This window comes from Lithobates pipiens, unplaced genomic scaffold, assembly GCF_037356315.1.
Source record: "Lithobates pipiens isolate NorthernLeopardFrog02 unplaced genomic scaffold, aLitPip1_a1.2 Scaffold_25, whole genome shotgun sequence".
Taxonomy (NCBI): domain Eukaryota; kingdom Metazoa; phylum Chordata; class Amphibia; order Anura; family Ranidae; genus Lithobates; species Lithobates pipiens.
In genome coordinates, this window is record NW_027507787.1 from 125420359 (window position 1) to 125448113 (window position 27755).

Here is a 27755-nt window from a genome sequence, read left to right on the forward strand (position 1 = left end):
CCCCACCCACAGCTTGCCTTCTCTTCCTCCCTTCAGGGAGGTCACTCTCCACAGGTCTCACCTTCCCTCTCTCACCTTCCTTCCCCATCAGAAGCTCACCGTCTCCCACCTGTCTATAGGTCACCCTCTCCCCCATCCACAACTCACCTTCCCTCCCCATTCACAGGTCACCTTCTCTCTCCCCCATCAACAGCCCACCTTCCCTCCCCACCTGAAGCTCACTGTCTCTTCCCATCCACAACTCACCTTCCCTCCCCATCCATAGCTCACCCTCTCCCCCTTGTGTACAAGCCACCTTCTCTTCCCCCCTGTCCACAGGTCACCCTCTCCCCCATCCATAGCTCACCCTCTCCCTCTCTATCTACAGCTCACCCCCCTCGCATCTCACCCTCTCCCCTCCAGCTCACTCCCCCCTCACAGCTCACCCCCCTCTGGCTACAGCTCCCCTTAATCCATAGCTCTCAAGTCTCAACCTCCAATATTTCACCTCTGCACCCCCACACAGCTCTCATTGTGCACTAATAACCCACCCCCCCATCCCCAGCCCTGACCTCTGCAGAACAACATCAACATCTCAACAGCTGTCTTTCTGCATGGTCACCCCTCCCCGCTCCCCACCCCCTTTCCCTTCGCAGCTCTTATGCCACGTACACATGATCGGAATTCTCGTCGGAAAAAGCTCTGATGGTTTTCCCGACGCAATTCCGACGGAATTCGGCTCAAGCTGTCTTGCCTACACATGGTCACACCAAATTCCGATCTTTTATAACGCAGTGACGTACAACACAAATGACGCGACTAGAAAAAGGAAGTTCAATAGCCAGCAGGCAATAGCTTCTGTCTTGTAGTTGAATCTGAGCATGCGTGATTTTTGGCATATACATGATCGGAATTACCGATAGAAAGTCAGCAAAATAGAGACCATGCTATCAATTTTTGGCTGGCGGGAATTCAGACAGCTAAATTCCGATGGAGCATACACACGGTCACATTTTCCGATGAAAAGCTTTCATCTGTCTTTTTCTGGACGGAATTCCGATCATGTGTATGCGGCATCAGATCATCAGTGTACACAGAGCAGAGGAGGACTTTCACAGCGCTTCAATCGGCTCAGTACTACACTGATCTGACAGGCAGCAGGAGTGGACAGAAGCTGCCTCTGGAAGCCCCAGATTAAAAAAAACTCCTTACAGTTCCAGCATTTGGATCCGGAGCACCTGTCATCTGGTGTGGGGAAGGTGCCTTGGGTGCCGGCGCTAGCACACAGCCAGGGGAGGAAGTATAATAGAGAACTTCCTTCACGTTCCACCCCGTTCCGGCTGAACAGAAGCCCTGGGCATGCCCACAGTTCGCCCCAATTCACATTGTCCCTTCTATTTCTGAATATGGGTGATGGAACTGTAAATATTAAAAAATAAATAAATCCAAGTACCTTTTTACTATTTGATATACAGCCGTCACATGACCCAGCTCTTTCCCAGCCTATCTGCAGGGAAGTATAAGCAGAAGGAGATTATAGTCCTCTGCTGCTAATCACATGTTCAAAATGAAAACAAATAAAAAAAACAGCTTTTGGAATACAGCGTAAAAATAAATAATTATTATCAATAAACAGTTTTTAATTTTCATACAAATATATATTTGAAACAAAATCATTATTATTTTGGGTAATAACATTGTGTGGGTGGATTTCTGCCAATCAAAAGCTGTGTCACACCCCTCCAGGTTGTGTCTTAGAATAAGAGGGAGGTGAAGCTTCCATAAATCTACATGTAATATCCCACCCCCATTGTGTTTAGCTGGTTATTGGGCATGGAGGAGGAGGGAGGGAGTGGGCTGTCATTAAGCACTATATATGACCAACTGTGTGACTCTATAGTCACATGGGCTTCTCAGATGTGACAGAGAGGAAATGTTCAGCATAGAAACTCACTTAAAACTGAGCATGTGCAGAGCTGCCAACACTGCTCTGCAAAATCTCTAGCTGAATTGGGGATTTGGACAGCAAGGTAGATAGAGAACAGCAGGATCAACCAGTTTTTTTTTGCAGAATACAGAAAAATAATCTGATAGTGACAGAGTGAATATGAACAGCATGTAATACAGCATTTATTGATAGCTTTGGAAATTTTTCCATCTCATCAGTTTAGTGTTAACCATAAAGTATGGCCTTGGGTGAGCCCTGAAGCTTCTTTAGCCCAAGCAGATGGGTTTACAGTCTCACCAGATCACTTCTGTTACAAAGCCCTGTGCATGTTTACATCCTATAACTGGTATAACGTAGTCCATTATGGAAGTAGCAGTCATATTTATTAAAGTGGTTGTAAACCCTTACAAACCACTTTGACCTACAGGTAAGCCTAGATTAAGGCTTACCTGTAGGTCCAAGAAATATCTCCTAAACCTATATGGTTTAGGAGATATTTGCCCAAAGACAGGCACCGCTGTCTACGGTGCATGCGCCGTAGACAGCGGCGCGCAGGCGCACTGAGCGCGGCATCATCAATGACGAAGATGCCGCGCGTGTCGGCTCCCGTGCGTATGCGCGGGAGTGACGTCATCGCGGCTTCGCCGAATGACAGCGGCGGGGCTGCAAGACCCCACAAGAAGTTGGATGCGCCGGACTACAGGGGACAGCGGTGACTTCGCTGGCTCCTGTGTCAGGTAAGTGACACATAATGGTCTACTATGCGATGCATAGTAGTCCATTATGCTTTGCCTTTGCAGGGAATGAAAGAGGAAGTAAACCCATCAGGGTTTACTTCCTCTTTAAGGCATATTTATATCTCTGCATCACTAATTTTGAGATTTTCCCTTCTCTTCCCCTTTCAGTGGTCACTGTGTCCAGGTGATATATTCCCAATGGGGATAAAAACAACCATACAAACCTGATAGAACTAACTTTTCCCCTATCCATTTCCAACTAAAGGAGAGTTCCTATTACTCCTTTATACCCTGTATGTAATAATATCATTTTATATATTCCTATAATAAATTCAATGTAAACACAATAGAGGTTTCCCCAATACATATTTATTTATTTATCTCATGCTAGACTTTTGGGCTAGAGAAATATTTTGACAGCAGTGAAACTGAACCTTGTCAGTCCATTGCCCGTGATGTGACTGCTCTGGAACAAGGGTTGGTAGGACTCTTGGTCCAGATCTTTGAGCCGGCGCCACTGTCTAGAGTTAGAAAAGAGTAGATTACATTTTTAGATAAGCCCCAAAGCTTGGATATGAATATGACTGAACTCTGGAGCATAAAACTTTGAAATTCTGCAGCTGCTTATTTTAGTACTAATTCGCATAACTGCCATACAGTTACAGTGATATCAAACCCAAAACAAAAAATGTAACATACTGCGGTTTACCAATTATTAGATGTGGTGGCTGCATCAGTTTTCTTTTTTCCCTCTGTTTTCACCCAGTGATCTGGCCAGTAACACACCTCCTGTATTAGGGTGCTCCCATTCTGGATGAAGGAGCACAGGGGGGCACCTTTTGACTGCAGCATAGTCAGTCTGGGGAGAGTAAAGCCCCGTACACACGAGCGGACTTTTCAACATCCAAAGTCCGACGGACTGATTCCGTCAGACTATTCGATCGTGTGTGGACTGCAACGGACTTTTGACTCGCCAAAGTCTGAAGGACTTTAGAATATGGAACATGCTTCAAATTTTTCCGAAGGAACTCCGCCGGACCCGGTCCCTTCGAAAAATTCGCTCGTGTGTATGCTATTCCGACGGACTAAAACCGACGCTAGGGCAGCTATTGGCTACTGGCTATGAACTTCCTTATTCGAATCCAGTCGTACGTCATCACGTTCGAATCCGTCGGAGTTTAGTGTGATTGTGTGTGGCCAAGTCCGCTCAGCCGAAAAGTCCGTCAGAACTCTGTCGGAACTCCGGCAGAACTCCGGCAGAACTCCTTCGGAAGTCTGTCGGACATAAGTCCTCTCGTGTGTACGGGACTTAAGATGTACTAGCAGATTTATATCAATTCATATGTAGCACTCTGATACACCAAAGTAAAAGTGTTCAAAAAGTGAAAAAAAATCACATATCACACGCCCAGTCTGTGAAAGGCCCCTTTCACACATGCGGACGATATGTCCGTATTTCATCCATCCGTTTGCGGATGAAATACGGACATACATTCATCCCTATGGGATAGCGGGTGTCTGCGGATGAGCATCCGCAGACACCCGATTTTGTCCGCCTCCGCAACAGTCCGATTCTGCAGACGGAGGAAAATTCTATTTTTCTATCTGTCTGCAGAGCGGATCGGATGAACAAGGACAGACGGTCCGTACTCGTCCGATCCCCATAGAGGAGAGCGGAGAGCTGACAGGGCGGTCCCCGCACAGTGTGCGGAGACCGCCCTGTCCGCAGCCGGGTCAGCGGGGACAACGGAGCGATCCCCGCTGAGCGAGCGGATCTTCACGGGGCGGATCATTACTGATCCGCCCCGTGTGAAGGAGGCCAAACACATATAATCCTATAATCACACACATTTTGATTCGTGTGTGTGTGTGTGTGTGTGTGTGTTTTTCTGTGGGTTAAACTGGATGGACTCGTGTCTTTTGTCAACCATACAGGGGCGTAACTATAGGGGGTGCAGCCGTTGCGACCGCAACTGGGCCCTGTGCTGCAGGGGGCCCATGCAGCCCCCTCTACATATGGCCGGCAGCAGCATAGGCAGCTAGGGGTACCAGTGCACCATGCACACGGGTGGCTGGAGGTGGAGGGTGACTAGCAGAGCTCCATGCTCGACTATCACACTGGCTGCTCTTTAGTTGTGCATTCCCCGCATGACCTGTGTCCTCGGTCGGCTCCTCAGAGTACCCCTCTCCTGCTCCATGCATTGCCGCTCAGTCCGATGTCTGTTCTCCCCAGCCAGAGTCCCGCCCTCCCCTGAGTCCGGCCCACACTGCACTGCATACTTTTCCCGGATAAACAAACTAAGCACACAGATGCAGTGCAGCCCTATGAGAGCCCCCCGGAGGACACTGCAGGCTTGTCTGCCAGCCCCCTTCCTCCCCCGTCATACACAGATGACGAAAGGTCTTTCTGGGAGATATGCTGATCACCCATCCAGCACACTGGATGGAGCCCAGGCCAACATGGATGAGTGCGTGGCTTGGTCATGGTGAGTGAGAGGACCCCATCCCCCACACACCATTACATACCCCCTCCATCTCCCCCTGGGGACAGGGACCCCTTCTCAGGTGGGGACAGGGACCCCCACCTCCCCTGGGGACAGGGACCCCTTCTCACCTGGGGGCAGTAACTTCATCTGCCCTGGAGAAAAGGGCCTCATCTCTTCTGGGGATGGGGACCCCATCCTGCCTAGGGACAGTCCCCCAATGGGGCACCTAAAAATAAAAAATTAAAATAATAAAAAAAACTACTGATGCCAGTGGTGGAACTACAGGGCTCACAAAGGTCATACCTGTGACCACGCCCTGGAGTTCCACCGCCGGACTCGGAGGGAAGGGCCCTGGCTGGAGTTCAGGGGGGCCCTTCATGGTTTCTTGCATCGGGGCCCTGAAGGTTCTAGTTACGCCTCTGCAACCATATTAAAGTGTTAATAAACCCAGGATCCTGCATTCACCCTATCTGGTCTTACACAGTACACAGAACATGGAAATTCAATAATTTTAGTAAATAAACTAAACTACTAAATCCCTTTTCTCACCAGTAGTTAGAGCAGTCTTGTGACTTCTATCAGTGTCTGGTTAAAGCTTGTAGGATAGCAGAAAAACAAACGCTCCTGCGCACAAGTGGATTACCAGACAGTCTATAGAAATGTCACAGGCCTTGCTGCCCTCAAGGATAAGGGTATCCTAATAGTCAAAGATAAAAAAGGAAAAGAAGGGCGCACCAGCTTTGTGCATTATCCTTTGGATATGTGTTTATTAAAAGTAATTATAAAGAAAACTACTCACAAACTACTGTAAAATTCTTGTAATATAAATAATCGCCAGGAGGCCACTGCCAGCTAAGCTCTGTGATTTCCCCCGTGACCTCTGGAGTGTATTGTTCATCTTAGATGGATTGCTGCTATTTGGCAATTATTTCTATTGCAAGAATTCTAGAGTTGTTTGTGAGTAGTTTTCTTTTTAATTGCTTTTAATAAAAACATATCCACAGGATAAAGCTTGTAGGAGGAGTTTTCATTCTCTCATGGATGTCTTATAAAGATGCAGGATCCCCTGACCCTCTGTCTGGACAGTGCTGTTTGGCCCTGTGCTGACCACATTCACTCGCCAAAGAAAAAAAAAGCTCTCTAGCAATACATACCAAACTGCTTGTCCCCGACCTCTGTAATATTAGGAAATGATAAGGGGACATGGAAGAAGGGGGGGATCAGAGGAGACAGGATAAAACAGCCTTTTTACACAATGCAGAGGAGTAACCTCTTAGGTTCCACAGTGAGTATAACAAGCATGCTTTACTGCATTTACAGACCGATTTTACTGTTGTTGGTATAGTAACACTTTAATTATAAAGACATGTCCAATTCAATCTCAGTGCAACTCTCAAAGAAATATGAATCTCCAATCCACAGTTTTCATGTGTTAACCACTTCCGGACTGCCGCGCGCTGATATATGTCCTAACTTTGAAGAGGAATATCTTTGTTATGGCAGCAGCTAGCTGCCATAACCCTGGTATCCTCTTCTTCGGCAGGCGGTCCGGTTTCCAATAATAGTGGTCTCGGATTCGCCACGAGATCACTCTTTTTTCGGTGGCGGGAGAGGCCCTACCTCCCGCCACACTCCTGTGCCCTCCGCTGCTTGCCGGAGCCGTAGGTAGGGATGGAGGCGATCAGATGCTTGTTCTTCCTGGGTATGGAGATGAGTGAGGGGAAGATGGCCCCCACCTGTCTCCATACCATTGCACGGCACAAGTGACGTCAAAACGTCACTTCCACCAATAGCTCTTAAAGGGCCATTTTTTTATTTTATTTTTTTCAAATGACAACATTTTATTATTATTATTTTTTTATTGCATTTTAGTGTAAATATGAGATCTGAGGTCTTTTTGACCACAGATCTCATTTAACCACTTGCTTACTGGGCACTTAAACCCCCCTCCTGCCCAGACCAATTTTCAGCTTTCGGCGCTGATGCACTTTGAATGACAATTGCGCAGTCATACAACACTGTACCCAAATGAAATTGTTATCATTTTTTTACCACAAATAGAGCTTTCTTTTGGTGGTATTTAATTACAGCTGGGAGTTTTATTTTTTGCTAAACAAACAAAAAAAGATGCAAAAAATAAATAAATTAAAAATCATGTTTCATAGTTTGTTATAAAATTTTGCAAACAGGTCATTTTTCTCCTTCATTGAAATGCGCTGATGAAGTGGCACTGGTGGGCACTGATAGGCTGCACTGCTGGGCACTGATAGGCTGCACTGGTGGGCACTGATAGGCACAGTTAAGGTGGCACTAATAGGCACAGGTAAGGTGGCACCGATAGGCACAGATAAGGCAGCACTGATGGGAAAAGATGGGCACAGATAAGATGGCACTGATGGGTGGCACTGATGGGTGGCACGGATGGGTGGCACTAAAGGGCACTGTTAGGTACCACTGATAGATGGGACTGATGGGCACTGATAGGTGGCACTGATGGGCGGCACTGATGGGTGGCACTGATGGGCACTGATGGGCACTGGTAGATAACACTGATGGGCACGGATATGTGGCACTGGGGTGCGGCACTGTTGTTGAGGCAGATTGTGGGCACTAATAGGTGGCACTGTGGGCACTGATAGGTGGCACTGTGGGTACTGATGGGTGGCACTGTGGGCACTGATGGGTGGCACTGATGGGAAGCCCTTTTTTAATATTTAGGTGGCACTGGCAGGGGGCAGGTGGGCACTGATGAGCTGGCCGTGATCGGGACTGAAGTCCCTCTCACGGCCGCCGGTGATCGGCTTTTTTTTTTCTCCTCGCGCTGAAAGGAAAAATAGCCGATTACCAGGTCTGACCGCTGCACCAATACGGTGTAATAGAAAGTATTACAATGACCTGTATAATGTTTTGGGGTTCTAAGTAATTTTCTAGAAATAAAAAAAAAAAAATGTTTTTAACTTGTAAACAACAAATCTCAGAAAGAGGCTTGGTCCTTAAGTGGTTAAAAAATCTACCATAAGTGATACACTCATGCTTATGTGCCTCACTCCCCAACAGACAGACACTCAAAAGATCTTAATGCTTACCTTATAACAGATTGGCATATATCGTTTTTATACAATGATTCATCCACCCAGCTTGTCCCCCTGTGATTCCCTTCTACATATATAAAATATATATAAAAACATATAAAACACTCCAATAATGTAGTTTTGTAAAAACAAGCAATTTTTTTTAGAAAGGAAAATGACTCACAAGATTAAACAAATATGGTAAAATTATAGTAAAACCCTCTTCTATATAGCTGTTTAACCATTTGACCTCCAGAAGATTTTACCCTTTAATTCTTACAGTCCTTAAGTAGTTAAAGCAACCTACTGAGCTGGCTAGAACCACCTCTGGAGGGAGTCTATTACACATTTTCACAACTCTTACTGTGAGGCCGGGTTCACACCACAGCGATGCGGGAACGCCGCGAATCCGCGGCGTTTTCCCGCATCGCATGACTCCCGTCGGCAGTTCACACTGCCCTATGCGGACGGCTGGGAGTGTCAATGATATGTTAATGACACCCCCAGATCCGTCCGCATATCGCAGTGTGATCTGCAGACTCGCACAGGAATCGGATCGCATGGTGTGAACCCCCATGCGATCCGATTCTGTTGCGGACCAAAAAAAGGGTCCCGTGCGAGTTTGCTGCGGGAGCGATGCAAATTCAGCCATACTATCTGTATGGCTGAACTCGCATCGCTACGGAGATCGGATGTGATTTGCACTGCAGTGCGGGTGCGAATCACATCCGGATCTCCCCCCGCAGCAGTGTGAACCCAGCCTGAAGAAACCTTTACGTATTTGGAGAGCTTTTCCTTAAGTCTTTTTTTGTAGATGTAAAGAGTGCTCCCTTGTGTGATGGCCTTAAAGTGAATAACTCAACACCAGGTTCACTATATGGACCCCTTATGTATTTTTACATGTTGATCATACCCCCCCCCCCCCCCCCATATTCACTAATTAATAGCCTTGAAATCTATTTTTCATTAAAGCTTTTCTTAGGCCGCATACACACTATCAGATTGTCTGCTGAGTTTTTCCTTCAGATTTACCAAAACCATGTAGTAGAAGGGCCTGCCTGGTTGCATACACATTGAAACTCCTAAGGTTTGACCTCATATTATATGGTTTTGGTAAATCTGAAGGAAAAACTCAGCAGACAATCTGATAGTATGTACGGTGCTTTACTGTGTTTTTCTGCCTGCGTGTGTGTTGCTCTGTAAGCTCCAAGACCTCTTTTTCCCTCTCACTTCCATTTGCAAGTGCACGTTGGTTGCAGTCACATGCTCTGCGCATACTACAAATCCCATAGTAGATAGTCCATCTCAGGAGTGAGTAAGAGAGGATAGCTATGTTCCCACATATAGTGGGGCCATGGGGAAAAAAAAAATGTAGCTGCCTTCTAACAGGAAATCGACTTACTGCCACAAAAAAAAGGAATTTGAGATTTGGAGGAGGCTGGGAGCAATAGAAAGGACTTATCTGAGCTAAAAATACACACTTGAATATTTTTTTTTTATACATTTTCCTCAAAGAAAAAAAAAGTTGGTCTAAAAAGAATTTATACAGCAGCACTGTTGTAAAATGCAGTGTTTGAAATTGAACCTGGCACACACCATAGATGCATTATGCCTCTTCTCATTTTTGAGAGACTGCCAGATACAAATAGTACATTTTCTCAAATAAAACTATTGATTAATGGCATATCTTGCACTTACTACTTGGGCAAACTACTTGGGCCTTATGTGACATGAACAAACTTCAACTTCTAGTGCTGGAGATGCGCTGCACCCTTAGCTAACTTCTTCATGCGTATTTTCTGGGAATGCCCACTAATTAAATCTTATTGGCAAGCCATTGCCTCCTGTATAAGATCGGTCACCTCAATTTCTATCCCTATGTCCATCAAAGTATGTCTTTTACACTTAGTGGAGCCCTTGGCCACTACCAGGGCCACATGGACCCTTTTGTAAGAAAGAGAAGAAGTTCCCCGTGGGGTTTTTAGGCAGCAATGAGGATGCAAAAGATTCATAAAAATTTACTTGGTTTTATTGGTCAAAAAACTAGTCATACCATATACAATACATGCAGGAATTAAAATGTGAGCTCTGATGTACAGCAGACAATAGATCCTACTGTGGTAAAGATACAAGGTACAGAGTACAAATATAATGCATACATTCATTCTAAAAGAGTAAAAAAAGTATTCAAATCAATATCCATTTTGTAATTCCAATAACCATCTGGCATGCTTGATACCCAAGCATGCCAGATGGTTATTGAAATTACAAAATGGATATTGATTTGAATACTTTTTTTACTCATTTGGAATGAATGTATGCATTATATTTGTACTCTGTACCTTGTATCTTTACCACAGTAGGATCTATTGACTGCTGTACACCAGAGCTCACATTTTAATTCCTGCATGTATTGTATATGGTCTGACTAGTTTTGTGACCAATAAAACCAAGTAAATTTTTATGAATCTTTTGCATCCTCATTGCTGCCTAAAAACCCCACGGGGAACTTCTTCTCTTTCTTCCATGTTTGTTACGGGGTGTGCAGCTAGCTCAGCTTGTCCTTTGGGTGCCCTCTTTCCTTTTTGATATGGACCCTTCTTACCCTGTTACTGTTTAGCCATTAATTAGCCATGTCACTATGGAGTGGGGGGTATATCTGATGGGGGAGCCGCAGAATTGTATCCTTGTGTCATGGTAGACTGCCCCCGGATGGAGTTAGGAACTATGTGTACCTGTCTGGGCAAAGTTAGGGGCGATGTATCACAAGTTTCTGTGATAACGTTTATGTTGTATTGTTTTTCTGTGGTGTACCGTCAAATTTGTGGCCGGTTGCAGCCCACATTGTATGGCTTGTTATAATATGTATTGTATAAAACAAAATAAAAATAATTAAAAAAATAAATAAATTCAACTTCAAAAGAATTTAGAATTTATTTGCGTGCCTGAGTTGCTTAATTCCTCATTAATCTCTGTGCTGACCATTCACTGGACATCAAAGCATTACTGCAGTCATATAGCTTCTCACTTACCCATATTCCGGGTGTGCTTAACCCAGGCTAAAATTACATGTTAAAAGAGTTAGGTTGTAGTGTTCTCTGGGGTCGCAGATTATTAGAGTGCAAAGGATTGTATTATTATGGTACTATTATGCAGTATTGTACTGCCATCTTCTGGTTAAAACAATAAAACATATACGTTCAATCATAACCTAATTCATTCAGAATATCAGCATTTTCAGCCATTTGCTTCTCTCAATACAATTCACACCTCTATCACAGGAGACCACATTGATAACTTAGGGTACACAATTAGCCTGTGTCCCAACTTTCTTTGAGGTTCTCAATGAGCTGGCATTACCTGCTGGTCTCTTCACAGCTTTGTGTGTCTCTTAGGGCCTTTGTCTGCAGACTTTTGATCCTTTCAAAGACTCTTGCATACAAATCTATGAGAATGCAAAACTCACTTGAAGGGAGGAAGTCAGCTGTAGGTGAAACGCATTTGTTCATTAATTCTTAATCTTCTCAGAAGCTTTTTATACGGATACCATTGACACAAGCCCTAAACATGTCAGCATAGGCCCTTACCTAATCCTTTTGCTCAGTATAGCCATCTCACCATGTTGGCTGCATTCAAACCTCATCGTTTTGAATCGGGGGAAGATTTGTCACGATTCTGCCTCACGTTTTTAAAGCGCTGAGGTGTAAATGGAAAACTGCAGAGAGCACACATGGGATGCCATTCCACCTAAAATTGCAGCTGCCGTGATTGTTGCACGATAAATCGCACAACCCACATTGCGTAAAGTTTGTCACCCAAAAAAAGTTCAGGAGCTACTTTTGGGTGAGATGCTTCACGTGATGCGGGTTGCTGCGATCGCAGCATGATTTATCGTGCTACCATCGCGGCAGATCAAATGGCATCTCAAATGCATTCTGCGATTTGTCATTCAGACCTCGGCGCTTTGAAATTGCGGGCAGAATCACAGAGAAACTGCCTGTGAGTAAAAACACAGAGGTGCGAATGTAGCCTTTATGTTGCAATATGACATTGTTATCCTTTTTGATTTCTTTAAAGGGCGAACCATAGCTTTAAAATGAATTATTGCTGGCGGCTTTTAATGCACCAGTATGTCTTCTGCACTTAGTGTCTAATCTGCCCATCAACAATGTTTCTTCAAAATGTACACTGATCCACACATATGCAACTCAATGTACATTCTTAGCATATCTTGGTGTCGGGATGAATTACTGTAATTCCAGTGTGTGGGGTTTCATCATCCTGGAACAGCTAGTCAAGATGGCTGAAGACGCCAAACCTGAGGCTGGGAAGGAAGCTCGCTCTGCTGGTCGGGGAGGTGGGTAAAACAGAGTTTAGTTCCACTTTAAGCAAACACTTCACTTTGTATCTGCTTATGTACTTTTATTGTTACTGGGTCAACAACACTCATGTAAATTTCTCTACTTGTTGCTGTTACTGAATTTTACATGTTGCTTCACAAATGGCTCTTCCAGGAACAACAGAACATAGCCAGTGTTGGGGTGGTTCAACCTTTGTATTCTAGACACTGGTCCCAAAAAAGTCTGCACAAAGAAAACCCTGGGGGAACATAAATCTTAAAGGTCTACATGTCACAAACCACAACTTTAAACTTGATGAAAAGGGACAATATTTATAGGAGCAGAATGTGGCATGCATAGTACACCGCTGTGAAAAGTGGAGGCGACCATCAAAAATGTGGGTGTAGGATATACATGCAGCACTTTTGATGAGAATCCCACCAAGCACTGAAAGATTTAACATAATAAAGTCATAAATACATCTAAGAAAAAAGTATTTATGTATTTGTATAGCTAGCTACAACTTTTAGTATAGTCTATTTGTAGTGCAACAACCCAACAGCAGGGAATATAGTTATAAACACCACATTACAATGCAAACACATTTGGCATAAAATATTTGGAAAATTTCATTTGACCCTGACCTTTTTTTGGAGGGGTTTTATACTTACCTAGGTGGATGCAGCATCAGACCAATGCTGCATCTGTCCCCCCAGTGTGTCTGCACTGAGAAACGAGCCACCGAACACCGCCGATGGCTCGGTTCTCACATATCCCAGAGAGGAGAGCTGCTGACTACAGTGAGACGCTAAGACTGCCATCAGTCAAGGCAGCTGGCGGATCCAGACATCTGAAGTCGGGATGACGTGCTACCTCGACTGATGGCAGTGACGTCAGCGGAATTGCACTCCTGTGACCCTTGTGGCCCAGCCTAAAAAGCTGGATTTCTCCTTTAAACCTACTCACTGTATATACAGCATACATATGCCACATTACCCACAAAATATGCTTTAATCACTGTGCCATAAGTAACAGGTACAAACCTGAGCACTATCATATTTAAAATAAAGAAACTGTTCCATTACATATGCTTTTCTGCGCACAGTCTACCTTAAAGTGGCGTTTCGTCCCTCCCCCCACAAAAACTTTTAATATTAGGACACTTACACAACAATGTCAGCACCCCAGCCGATGTTTCCATCAGCTCTAGGGTGCTGCCGCCACCATTTGTAGTCAAAAGGGAACCCGGTAGTGAAGCCTTTCTGATTTACAGCCGGTTCCCTACCGTGCATGCGATAAGTGCACTGCGCTTTCTGAATGGCCTGACGACGGGGGACGGAGGAGGGGGCCGAACTTCCAAGTGATCTCACCCCAATAAGATCTCTCAGAAGTGGGGACCGTTACCTGTCAAAAACAGGTACCCGCTCCCCCCTGAAAGGTGCCAAATGTGGGTGGATGAGGGTGAAACTCTGCTTTAAGGAACACGGATAGTAAGGGGATAAGCCAAAGGTCAGGGCGACTAACAGACAAGGAAAAACATAGAACACACCAAGGGTCAGGGTCACAAACAAACAGGGATAGTCGAGAACAGGCCAAGATCGTTAACTGGAACCAGACATTGGAGATACAGCAAGTACACACGAAAGCTAAACATGCAATGGTTGATCAGCAAGGTTGGGTTGCAATGCACAGGTTACAATAGTGTTCCTAATTAGAGGCTGAGGTGTAGCTATGCTGAGGGAAGATGTAAGCAGGCAGGTGAGAGTGGCTGGCTTCTAAAGGTAAATACATGAGGAGAGGTAAGCTGACAGACAATATTACTGCATAACCATGACAGTTGGGAGTGTGTTATACACACATTACAGGGGTCAGGAGTAGGTAGGGGTGTCTGAAGTACAAAATAAACAGGTAAGTATACAGGATACAACCAAAAACGACCCTTACCCCATCCCAAATGCTATACATTTGCTTGTAGTACAGTAATATCACTGTAAATAAAGTAATTATTTAACCAAATCATGGAAAGGCATAGATGCTTATATTGTGCAACCTGAATTTAGGTCTGTGTGAATGTGTACACATAGTGCAGTCTTAATAAAATAGAACAGTGTGATATAAACATGCCATACAGTAACTTTATATAATGTATAAGTACTTGTTTACACTAATCACCGGTATAAAGGGTATGTGTAGTGTTTTTACAATATAACTGAGCATTGCAGGTTATATTTCATTCACATTGTCAAAGCAGTCATACAGTAAGGGTGCTCAGTATATTGTCTAAATATCCAGCCAGCCAGGAGAAGAAATCTGTAATTTAAATGTGTACATAAAATAATAATCATGAACATATGGTACCACCAGTAAGGACACATATGAACATCAGATTGATACTTTGAGAAATAAGCAATATAAATATTCAGGTATGACTTTTAGCAGTATCCTAAAATGTCTATTAATAATATTTGATGGGTTCTTTTAAGAATTTGAGTCACTTGAGAAGTCTGTTCATATTGGCAGTTTCCCTTTAGCCAATATTTAGGTGCAGTGTACTAGTATAAATCTTACTGGAAGATATGTAACTAGAGAACATAAGTGCCCATAACCAAATAAAACATTATATTACAGTGAAAAAAAATGGTTGCGGGATCAGATTCATCTGCTTCCATGTAGATTATTTTTTTTGTTGTTATTTTGGACAGAGCAAGAAAGAGTTAGAGCCTCTCAGAGGTTTCTATTGCTGTCTTTGTCCCAGCTGGATAGAATTCCGTTCAGTTCCTGCTCCTCTGCCCCTGGGGAAAATAATTGATGGGAAAACTCTTCACATAAGAAAAAACTCCCAATGTCCTAAATAAAGATATTTCTATTCAGGGCCAGTGCAGGGATTCTTGTCTACTTAGGAGAAGGTACATTTTGGTGCCCTCACCCTGCCGTCCTCTTACCACCTCCCTCCCCTTCACAATGTAACCCCTCACCCCTAGTGTGCACAGATGCACTGAGACTTCCTTCACATTGTGCCGTATTTTTTATGGGGTGTAGTGTGAAGGGTGTCTCTTCAAGCCCCCCCAGGACAAATCCACCCTAATCACCCTCTCAGCAAAACTCTCCCCACTTCTAGCACAGATCCTTTCCTCCGGTCCTCCCTTTCAACCCCCCCCCCATCCTGGGTCAACCCCCCCCCCCCAAATCCCCCACACCAAGTCCTCTACCCAACACCCTACCATTCCTATCTCACCACACCAGCACCCTGCCATCCCTGCTTACAACACCCTACCATCCCACTGTTAGCATCTTGCCATCCCTGCTTCCAGCAATCCTTGCTCCCAGTACCCTGCCATCCCTGTTCCCAGCACCCTACCACACCAACACCCTGCCATACCAGCGATCTCCACGCTTGTCCTCTTCCTCCTCTCTGCGGTACTGTCACAGGCTACCTGACAGCAGGAAACTGTGGAGCCTCAGAGTGGCCCGGGAGGGGGGGGGGCATTGCACCCCTGTCCAGTGTGCCCCTGACTGGAGCCCGGCACTGGGCTTTGAGGTTCAGCTCCTGGGTTGAGCTCCTTGGATTTTACGGCCCTCCCCTCCTGGCACCCTCAGGCGGCTGCTTAAGCTGCCTATTGCTTGCACCGGCCCTGTTTATGTTCAATTGTTTAATTGCCATTTCAGTGAAACCCTGTGTGTTAGGGGTTGGAACAGTGCCACTGAGGCTGAAATGAGGGAAAACTGGATGCTGGAAGTTATACTTGCATAATTGCAATTGCTGGATGCTGGAAGTTATACTTAACTATAATTGTTAGCATTTTCAATCATTTTCAGGACCATGTGTAACCCTGCCCCTTCTTCTTCCGTTTTTCTTTGCTCTTTCAGTTACTTTCCCTGCTATAGCAAATAGCCCATGAAGGGCATTCTTTAAATGTGCCTGTTCTTGTATTCATTGTTATTTAAAAACTTTAAAAGAAAAGTATGTGTTTGAGCTTTTTTGAAGATTCATACTTACCTTGGTGGACGCAGCATCGGTCCAATGCTGCATCTGTCCCCTGGTGCCTCTGCACCGAGAACTGAGCAATCGAACACTGCTGATTACTCTGTTCTGACAGCTCCCCAAGCAGGGAACTACAGACTTCAGTCACAGCTCTGCTCTGCCCCCTCCTTGCTCACTGGAGCTGTGGAGAGGGCGGTGGCAGCTGGCTTAGGCTCTCAGCGGCCCGCTGAGAGGCTGAGCTGGGTGTCGGTCCAGACTTACATTGTCGCAATGACGTGGTGCCTGGACCAACTTCTGTGACATCAGCAGAGAGTGGACTTCATGCTGCTCTCTGCTGAAAATGGGTCACAGGAGTGCAAAACGAATTGCACTCCTGTGATCCATAGGAGAAGTACATCCAAACAAACTTTGGCCATACTTCTCCTTTTAACAAAAATTGCTTTGTGTATATAACAGACAAATAAGTAAAGTAATACTAAAGTCTCTTTTTTTTTTTTTTTTGTTTAAAAATAACATACATGTTATAGTTACCTGCTCTGTGCAGTAGTTTTATACAGAGCAGCCCAGATCCTCCTCTTCTCGGGTCCCTTGCCAGTGCTTCTGGCACCTCCTTCCTACCAAGTGCCCTCCACAGCAAGCAGCTTGCTATGCATGAACCCGAGTCACTGCTCTTTGAGTCCATTCAGATATGGAGCTGCAGCCCAGACCCGCCCCCTCTCTCTCCTCATTGGCTCACTGACTTTGACTGACAGCAGCAGAAACCAAGGGCACCATAGCTAATGGGGAGGAAGAATCCCGGACAGCTGAGCCTCTTGTGCAACATCTCTGGATTGAGATGGGCTTGAGTATTAGTGGACTGAGGGGGGCTGCTGCACACAGAAGCTTCTAAACTGCCAGTAAAACATTAATCGATTTTGAGGCACTTTTCGGGCACTTCTGAAGAGCTTTTCAGGCACTTTTGAAGAGCTTTTTGGGGCTTTTCAGGAGTTTTTGAAGCTTTTGAGGCGTTTTTCATTTATTTCAATGGAGAGGGACATTTTTAAGGTGCTTTTTTAGCGCTCTAAATATGCTGCTCAAAAAGATGTTTGTTGCAGGAGTTTTTTCACTACCCTGCCAGCATACTGCCCCAGTGTGAAAGTATTCAATGATTTTAATGGAAATAGTTTTTTGTGAGTTTTTCAAGCACTTTTTTTTAGCGCAAAAGCACCTGAAAAGTGCCTCACTGTGAATGGGGCCTTAAGATAAAAAACATCTGCCTTTAGAACCACTTTAAAGCTGGAGGACACAAAGTTGTCATAATGCAATGCTTTATCTTAGTAGCCTGTGAAAAGAATGACATCATCAACCCTGTGTAAGCTCTGACACAGACCTTACATCGTTGTCTGCTTGAGCAACATAGAGATTGATTAGGAAGACAGGGAAGATGAGTCGGGGTGAGCTTTAAAGAGACTGAGGAGGATTCAGTAAAGCTGCTGCGTCACTTTTCTGGCATTAATTGCTCTTCTGCCTAATTCAAGAAACATCTGTGATAGTTTTGGTTCTGACAGCGTCTCATGAACCAAATTACGGTAGGTGTAGTTTTCACCACTTCTACCTTGTGGTGCAATGCCTGTACCAAAATCAAAATAAATACCAACAGTTCATATCCAACTGCCTTTTTTTTATATAGAGAGGGAGGTCAGAATGGACCCACCAAGATACAGTGCCCTGCGAAAGTATTCGGCCCCCTTGAACTTTTCAACCTTTTGCCACATTTCAGGCTTCAAACATAGATATAACATTTTTATTTTTTGTGAAGAATCACCAACAAGTGGGACACAATTGTGAAGTGGAACGAAATCCATTGGATATTTTAAACTTTTTTAGAAAATAAAAAACTGAAAAGTGGTGCAAAATTATTCGGCCCCTTTACTTTCAGTGCAGCAAACTCACTCCAGAAGTTCAGCGAGAATCTCTGAATGATCCAATGTTGTCCTAAATGACTGATGGTGATAAATAGAATCCACCTGTGTGTAATCAAGTCTCTGTATAAATGCACCTGCTCTGTGATAGTCTCAGGGTTCTGTTGAAAGCGCAGAGAGCATCATGAAGACCAAGGAACACACCAGGCAGGTCCATAATACTGTTGTGGAGAAGTTTAAAGCCGGATTTGGATACAAAAAGATTTCCCAAGCTTTAAACATCCCAAGGAGCACTGTGCAAGCGATCATTTTGAAATGGAAGGAGTATCAGACCACTGCAAATCTACCAAGACCTGGCCGTCCCTCTAAACTTTCAGCTCAGACAAGGAGAAGACTGATCAGAGATGCAGCCAAGAGGCCCATGATCACTCTGGATGAACTGCAGAGAACTACAGCTGAGGTGGGAGAGTCTGTCCATAGGACAACAATCAGTCGTACACTGCACAAATCTGGCCTTTATGTAAGAGTGGCAAGAAGAAAGCCATTTCTCAAAGATATCCATAAAAAGTCTTGTCTAAAGTTTGCCACAAGCCACCTGGGAGACACACCAAACATGTGGAAGAAGGTGCTCTGGTCAGATTAAACCAAAATCAAACTTTTTGCCCACAATGCAAAACGAAATGTTTGGCGTAAAAGCAACACAGCTCATCACCCTCAACACACCATCCCCACTGTCAAACATGGTGGTGGCAGCATCATGGTTTGGACCTGCTTTTCTTCAGCAGGGACAGGGAAGATGGTTAAAATTGAGGGGAAGTTGGATGCAGCCAAATACAGGACCATTCTGGATGAAAACCTGTTGGAGTCTGCAAAAGACCTGAAACTGGGACGGAGATTTATCTTCCAACAAGACAATGATCCCAAACATACAGCAAAAACTACAAAGGAATGGTTCACAAATAAAGTATCCAGGTGTTAGAATGGCCAAGTCAAAGTCCAGACCTGAATCCAATCGAGAATCTGTGGAAAGAGCTGAAAACTGCTGTTCACAAACGCTCTCCATCCAACCTCACTGAGCTCGAGCTGTTTTGCAAGGAAGAATGGGCAAGAATTTCAGTCTCTCTATGTGCAAAACTGATAGAGACATACCCCAAGCGACTTGCAGCTGTAATCGAAGCAAAAGGTGGCTCTACAAAGTATTAACGCAAGGGGGCCGAATAATTTTGCACACCCCACTTTTCATTTTTTTATTAGTTAAAAAAGTTTCAAAAATCCAATAGATTTCGTTCCACTTCACAATTGTGTCCCACTTGTTGGTGATTCTTCACAAAAAATAATTTTTTTTATATCTTTATGTTTGAAGCCTGAAATGTGGCAAAAGGTTGAAAAGTTCAAGGGGGGCGAATACTTTCGCAAAGCACTGTATGTATGCATGTACAGTATTTGTGCTCAAATCATTAGCCTAGACCTTCTATTGTCATAAGTATAAATGTGTGTATAAAAATACTTAAGAATCATATTTGTTACTGCCATGTATTTTTATTTTTTATGATGTAATCGAACAAAACTAATCTTAATATTCGGCATAGTCTTGGGCTCACTTGTTGACATGGACTGGCTTCAGTAACTTCATATTAGTAAGGTCTCATTTACAAGAGCTTGTTTACAAGAGTCTCTGAAGAGTGATCTGCATTTTTAGGGAGCATTTGACAGGCAGTATGGAAACATTGTATCACCTCTTCACCACCTGCTTTAAGGCCTTGATTGCGGCAGTAGTGCACTGCAACCACAGACATAACATTGCATTGGTGGGGTACTTACAGAATAGCCCCATTCACTGGAATGGGTCACTTTCTGTGGGTGCTATTTCTGCTGAAAGTGAGAGGGGTCACAATTCCTGCCTTGGCCACAAAGTAAAATATTACAGTCACAGTATGTGTACACCCCTGGCCACTGCCACTGCAGCTAAGGTCGGTAATGGTTGAAAGGGGAGGTAGAAGCTCAACCATGGGATTTTACGGAGCCCTATCTGCTAGTGTAAATGAGCCCTAATTGTATATTCAAAGTATTCAGCAGTAATGAATAATTGCTAGGTCAGTGTAATGGTTAGTTTTTCTTTCTCCAGTATACACTGTATGTATAGCTGTAGGTTCAAGACTACTAAACCTTTTATTTTTCCAAAAAAAGTACTGTTCTTGTTTAAAACTAATATTAAAACTCCTATCTTGTCTATGTTACCTCTTCATCTCCATCACATGAAACATTAAACCATGACCATTTCACCTACATTACAATATTAGAAACAATATTAGAAACAATTGGAAATCTTAGAAAAATTTTCAAATAGGGATTTTAATCACTCGGGTATAGTAATTTGATTACAATGAAAATCCATTACTTTGAGAATTTTTCTTCAATAGCAAGTTTAGACCACCAGTTTTCCTGAAAGAGATGCTTGTGATGGTCGTAAAAGCATTATGCCAAAGTCAGGTACAAGATCTACACAGGTACATGAATTTGGCACACACCATGCCACATTTAGACTGCCCTCAAGACACTTTCACAAATTCTGTAAAATTCCAGGGACTCTTTAAGTCTAAATATTAATATGCCGAGTCAATACAATGGCTAAATAGATATGATGGGCCAAGAAGTGTTAGGTATCCACATATTCATATTTATACAGGATTTTTCTGCTACAGTCTTTGCTATGTTGTACAACCACCTATAAAACTGTGTGGTTTTATGTTTGGACTTCAAGTCTACTTCAAAGTGATATTCTATACCCACACTGTAAAAAATATTGTGCTGGGTCTACTCAAAAATATTGATGTTTTACCCCCCGCTGGCGGCCGAGAAAGGGTTAAAACCTCCAGCAATATGCCGCAATAGCGGCGTTTTGCCAGTGGTATTACAGCGCTGCCCCATTGATTTCAATGGGAGCAGCGGTGGAGGAGCAGTTAACACACCACTCCTTCACCACTTCCAAAGAAGCTGCTGGCAGAACTTTTCCCTGATGTCCTGCCAGCGCACCGCTGTAGTGTGAAAGCCCTCGGGCTTTCACACTACAGACAATGGTGCAGCTTTTTTAGGGTAGATTGCAGGCGCTATTTCTAACGCTATAGCGCCTGCAAAACGCCCTGGTGTGAAAGGGGTCTGATAAAAAATGAGAGTGCTATATGAAAAAATACACTATACCAATATGCTTGTTTTTCCTGCCAATGCATCATAAATATGGTAGATTTGCTTTTGAAATGTAATAACATGCAAACAGTGCGAAGCGGGCAGAGTTTTAGGTTACATAATCTAAAGTTGAATGTCTAATATCTCAAAAATGTAACAAACAGTTTGTTTTTGTGCTACAAATCAGCATAAACAAATGGTATAATTGTTTTTAAAATGTAATAACGTGGTGCAAAGTGGGAGAGCTTTCATCAACTATAATGCACAATATCTCTGAAAGCAAACATATGTTCATTTTTTACAGCAAAAATCAGCACAGATGCAGTGCAACCGAATGCAATGTTTGTTTTTAAAATGTAATAACATTGGGTGCAAAGGGAGCAGGGCTTGATTTTACATAATCTGAATTTGAATTCCAATATCTCAAAAACCAAATTGGCTGAAACATTCATTTTTGTGGTAAAAAATTGTTTTTAGGCTTAACAGCTGGCGGTCTCTCACCCTGCATCTTGGTTGCGTTCTGCCGCATGCAGTAAGCGCAAACTTTGCATGTGCATTGGGAAGTTGACTCAAACAATGTATACAATGGACAAATGGCCATTTATTATAAATATATTAATTTGCAAATAAAATAAACATTTTGAATGGTATGTTAGGCAACATTTAAAGCATGTGAATGATAATTTGTTCAATGTTCACTCTTACCTTTCAATGGCATTGCATGGCTTTGTAGTGACTTGGAAAAATTCTTGTAACTGGTGGCGCTCTTTTGTCCTGATGGGCCTCAAACATATGGGAACCGCCTTGTGCAGGCTTTCAAAGTTTCAAAAGACGTCAAATTCTTTAAAATATACAGCATCAAAACTTGTGCGTTTGCACATTTGCCAAACATATGCATCCTGCAATTTCAGTCAAATGAAAAGATACATTTTTTGAGTAAATGTAACTTAATTAGAATATGGAAATGCACATACATTAAAAGTTTTGTCTAGATTACTCAATATTATAAATTATTTTTGTAAATGTAAAAGGTGTGTTTTAAGAACTAATGAAAATTAAGTAAGGTACTTAAAATATCAAAGTAAATTAATTACCATTTATTTTTATGTTGACAATTATAAAAATTTTATGTTAAAATTACAAGTCAACAGAATCATTTTTAAAAGTGCAGCTAATGTTACTGTCCTGGTGATACAGCATGCAAAAAAAGGATACAGAAAAAAAGTATTTAAACCTCTGCTGATTTTGTACGTTTACCCACTGACAAAGAAATGATCAATCTATAATTTTAATGGTAGGTTTATTTTAACAGTGAGAGACAGAATAACCAAAAATGCAGAAAAAAGCATTTCAAAAAAGTTATACATAAATTTGCATTTTAATGAGTGAAATAAGTATTTGACCCCTTCGCAAAACATGACTTAGTACTTCGTAGCAAAACCCTTGTTGGCAATCACATAGGTCAGACGTTTATTGTAGTTGGCCACCAGGTTTGCACACATTTTAGGAGGGATTTTGTCCCACTCCTCTTCGCAGATCCTCTCCAAGTCATTAAGGTTGTGAGTCTGATGTTTGGTAGCTCGAACCTTCAGCTCCCTCCACATATTTTCTATTGGAATAAAGTCTGGAGACTGGCTAGGCCACTCCAGGACCTTAATGTGCTTCTTCTTAAGCCACTCCTTTGTTGTCTTGGCCATATGTTTTGGGTCATTGTCATGCTGGAAGACCCATCCATGACCCATTCTCAATGCCCTGGCTGAGGGAAGGAGGATCTCACTCAAGATTTGATGGTACATGGCCCCGTCCATTGTCCCTTTGCTGCAATGAAGTTGTCCTGTAACCAGAAAACACCCCCAAAGCATAATGTTTCCACCTCCATGTTTGACAGTGGAAATTGTGTTCTTGGAGCCATAGGCAGCATTCCTCCTCCTCCAAACAAGCTAGGTTGAGTTAATGCCAAAGAGCTTGTTTTTGGTCTCATCTGACCACAACACTTTCACCCAATTCTCCTCTGAATCATTCAGATATTCATTAGCAAACTTCAGACGGGGCCTGTATATGGGATCTCTTAAGCAGGGGGACCTTGAGGGCGCTGCAGGATTTCAGTCCTTCATGGCATAGTGTGTTATCAATTGTTTTATTGGTGACTTCCTTAAGAGAGTGCTCTACTCAGCTTGTTACCTGTATAGAAGACACCTGGGAGACAGAAATCTTGCTGATTGATAGGGGATCAAATATTTATTTCACTTATTGGAACACAAATCAATTTATAACTTTTTTGAAATGCGGTTTTCTGCATATTTTTGTTGTTATTCTGTCTCTCAATATTAACCACTGGAAGGATTTACCCCCTTCCTGACCAGAGCACTTTTTTCAATACCACACTGTGTCACTTTAACTTCCAATTGTGAGGCGTGCGATGTTGTACCCAAACAAAATTTTTCCACAAACAGAGCTTTCTTTTGGTGGTATTTGTTCATCTCTGCAGTTTTTATTTTTTGCGCTATAAACAAAAAAAGTGACAATTTTGAAAAAAAGGCAATTTTTTTTTACTTTTTGCTATAATAAATATCCCTCAGTTTAGGCCGATATGTATTCTTCTACATATTTTTGGTAAAAAAATTTTTTTTGCAATAAGTATATATTGATTGGTTTGCGCAAAAGTTATAGTGTCTACATAATAGGAGATAGATTTCTAACATTTTTATTATTAGTAATGGCGGCGATGTGCGATTTTTATCATGACTGTGACATTATGGCGGACACATCAGACACTTTTGACACCATTTTGGGACCATTGTCATTTATACACTGATCAGTCAGGGAAGGGGTTAAACACTAGGGGGTGATCAAGGGGTTAAGTGTGTCCTAGGGAGGTGTTCTAACTGTGGGGGGATGGGCTTCCATTGACATGACAGCGATCACTGCTCCCAATGACAGGGAGTAGAAGATCCCTGTCATGTCACTTGGCAGAATTACCTCTCCATACCACAATCGTGGGCCGCTGGTGAACATCAAGTTCCGTGACCCACGGGCATGCTCCCGTGGCAGCAAATTTGAACTGACATACAGGTATGCCCATTTGCCTGCCTATGCCATTCTGCTGACGTACATCTTTGTGCGGTGGTCTGCAAGCGGTTAAAATAAACCTACCATTAAAATTATAGACTGATCATTTCTTTGTCATTGGGTAAACGTAAAAAAATCAGCAGTGGATCAAATACTTTTTTCCCTTAATGATTAGCGATCTGTAAAATTAGTTAAACAGTTCAAGAATATAACTGCATTGTTGCAAAGTGTTGTTAAGTTTTATTAAGTCCTGTAAAATGTACCTCTCTGTTCGTTCTACAGTGCTTATCGGTGTTGGTATTGAAACTCTGCAAAAGGGACAGTTTCCAAGTCTGGCCTATTATTTATTGTGAGTATTGTGGTATGTACATTAAAATACATTAAACTTTTAATTTGTAAGTTGATATACAGATTTCAATACCCTATTTATCATTTTGTATGATAAAAGAACATTCATTCATTGTCTACTTTTTTAACCATGCATAGAACTACACAGAGCAAAATGAAAACGTTGATGTTGTTAAAGTATACTTAAAACCATTTGTTTCATTTTGGATAAAGTTGGAAAGGTTTTAAACAACTGAGAGCCTATTTTTTGCCATCTACGATGTTTGTTTATTAAATAAAGAGACAAATAACGATTAAATAACTTCTCTTTATATGTATTACAAATATTCAATATATTCCCCATTTGCACTAATACATTTCTGCAGTCTTGTTCTCCACTGGTCGAAGGCATGGAGAAAATCAATTTCTATCAGCTGTTTAAACACATCCACCGTTTTCTTCTTTACAGCATCAACTGACTCAAAATGTATCCCTTTAGGCACTGATTTAACTTTTGGGAATTAATTCTCACGTCCCTCGCTGAATCTGTGCCACTCAAACACACGTGCATGAGACAGACCACCATTCCCATATGCTGTAGTAAGCATTTAAAAACATTCTGTTGGTGTTTTGTGCAATTTTACAAAAAAATTCTAATTGACACATTGTTCAACTTTTAAACTTAGCATTTTTTTTGACAAACAAAAGGAAACACAACCAAACTAAATGGCGACTCACAATCAACTGAATGTCATAGAGTGTTGCTGCTTGTCATGCAGGTTTAAATATGTTCAAGGTCACCACGCCTGCAGTTATAACTGGTTCTGAGTGCTTTTTTTAGTAGGTGGGATCACAGTCTCATTATTTAATAGACATACCTTCTATTTTCCATTAGGGATATTTTACTGCACTTCCTCATCTGTAGACCCAACAGGACGTGAGAAGATATCGTTGGCTCTGGCTCACTGTGGTTGCTGTGTTTTGTTGTTCTGGTCTGTTCTGTGTTCCAGTGGATGCAGGATTGACTGCTTCCCCCAGTTGTTCAGAAAGATATTTATGCAGCCCTGGCCAAACCCTAGAGAAATGCCCAGATGGTGGCTGGGAGTTTATATAAATACTTTGAGCCTGGAGCAGAGGTGTCTTTTTTCCTGAGGAGGAGATATCAGCCTGGGGGGGCTGTTAGCCCCCTGGAAGATTTGGATATGTGCTTGTGGCTTATTAAGGCCTCAGTTAGGCTAGCTGGAGGCCTGCTTTGCTGAAGCTGACTGAGGGGCTGTCATCTGAGGATCTAGTCTAGTACCAGGGATGAAGGTGTCTGGAGGATAGTGGAAGAAGGCAACCGATTTTCCAAGAACATAGTGGTGTGAAAGATCCTAGAGACTGTGTGCTGCTTCCATCACTCTTATGAGACAGCGTGTTCAGTGGGAACATTGGACTCCATTCACAAAACTGTAGTGTTCCCCTTAACACAGGGGTCTCAAACTGGCAGCCCTCCAGCTGTTGTGAAACTACAAGTCCCATCATGCCTCTGCCTGTGGGAGTCATGCTTGTAACTGTCAGCCTTGCAATGCCTCTCATGGGACTTGTAGTTTTGCAACAGCTGGAGGGCCGCCAGTTTGAGACCCCTGCCTTAACACATAAAAATAAATATTCAGGATTTTTCAAAAAGGTTTTTGGGCATTCACAAAAAAAGCTACTAAAATACTGCATGAGTTATTTCATGAAGTTTTGTGGTATTGTAGTAGTGAAAGCATGCAGTAATTTAACGCCTGGCATTAGCCGACTTATTCATTAACATGAATAAATAGGCATTGTTAAGGAGCGGGCAGACGCCTGTGTCCTTAACAGCCACTAAACAACATGGTTGTTAATGAGCAGTTACGTACATACCTAATTCATTAATACAGAATACATTACCTAATACATTACTATGTATTACATAACTGTGTATGTACCGCTACTCATTCACCCTCAAAAAATGTGTAGTGTTAAAAAAGACAATAGACAGTTTTTGACAAGTCCTTTATTTAAAAAATAAAAATAGAAAAAAAAAGGTCCACTCATGCCAAAAGCTCCCGCTGTCTGCCAGCTCTGCATTCTGACAGTTCTTAAATAACTAAGGGCCACAGTCTGAAGAGTGATTGGAATTGTGTGACTTGGGAAAATGAACATTGGACGTTTACTTAGCAGCTCTTAGGGGAAGCGCTACACAAGGAACAAAAAAACGCAATAAAACCGGATAGTGATTCTAACTTTGCATCATGTTATCATAGTTACATAGTTACATATAGTTACATAGTAAGGTTTAATAAAGACACCAGTCCATCCAGTTCAACCTGAGTGAGTGTCTACAATTGTCCCTATCCCTGTACATCGCACACTCACATCAGTCCCTACCCTCAAGCAGCCCAGATATTCACTATCCACTATCCAAATATTAAATAAAAAAATGCCTATAGCCGCACTTTAATGGTCAAGTTACCTAAAGCAAGCATCTGAGATTTTAACACACCTTCTGCAATGTATCATACAAGTAACACTTAGTGTATCTCCAGACAAAACTAGATAGGGTGGGGAAATTAAAGAGAGATCTCCAATGTAGAGAAAAAATTACATTGCTGACATCACACAAAATGTTCTATCATTTTATGTCCCTGATATTGAGATTTCTACTTATTTTCTGTCCCACTGGCGAAGTTAGAGGAACGTTTTAACACAAGGATACGGTTTTC

The 27755-nt window shown here is 42.7% G+C and overlaps 1 protein-coding gene across 4 annotated transcripts in view; it reads left to right on the forward strand.

The window, feature by feature from the left end:
- Nucleotides 1-27755, forward strand: part of TMEM72 (transmembrane protein 72) — a 123036-nt gene that overhangs the window by 57738 nt on the left and 37543 nt on the right. For 3 of the 4 annotated variants that reach the window (XM_077454830.1, XM_077454831.1, XM_077454832.1), the window contains exon 2: nucleotides 24979-25045. In XM_077454830.1, the coding sequence (XP_077310956.1) occupies nucleotides 24979-25045 (67 nt within the window). Of the gene's footprint in view, nucleotides 1-24978; nucleotides 25058-27755 lie in introns of those variants that run through there. The other variant, XM_077454833.1, reaches the window with a different exon arrangement.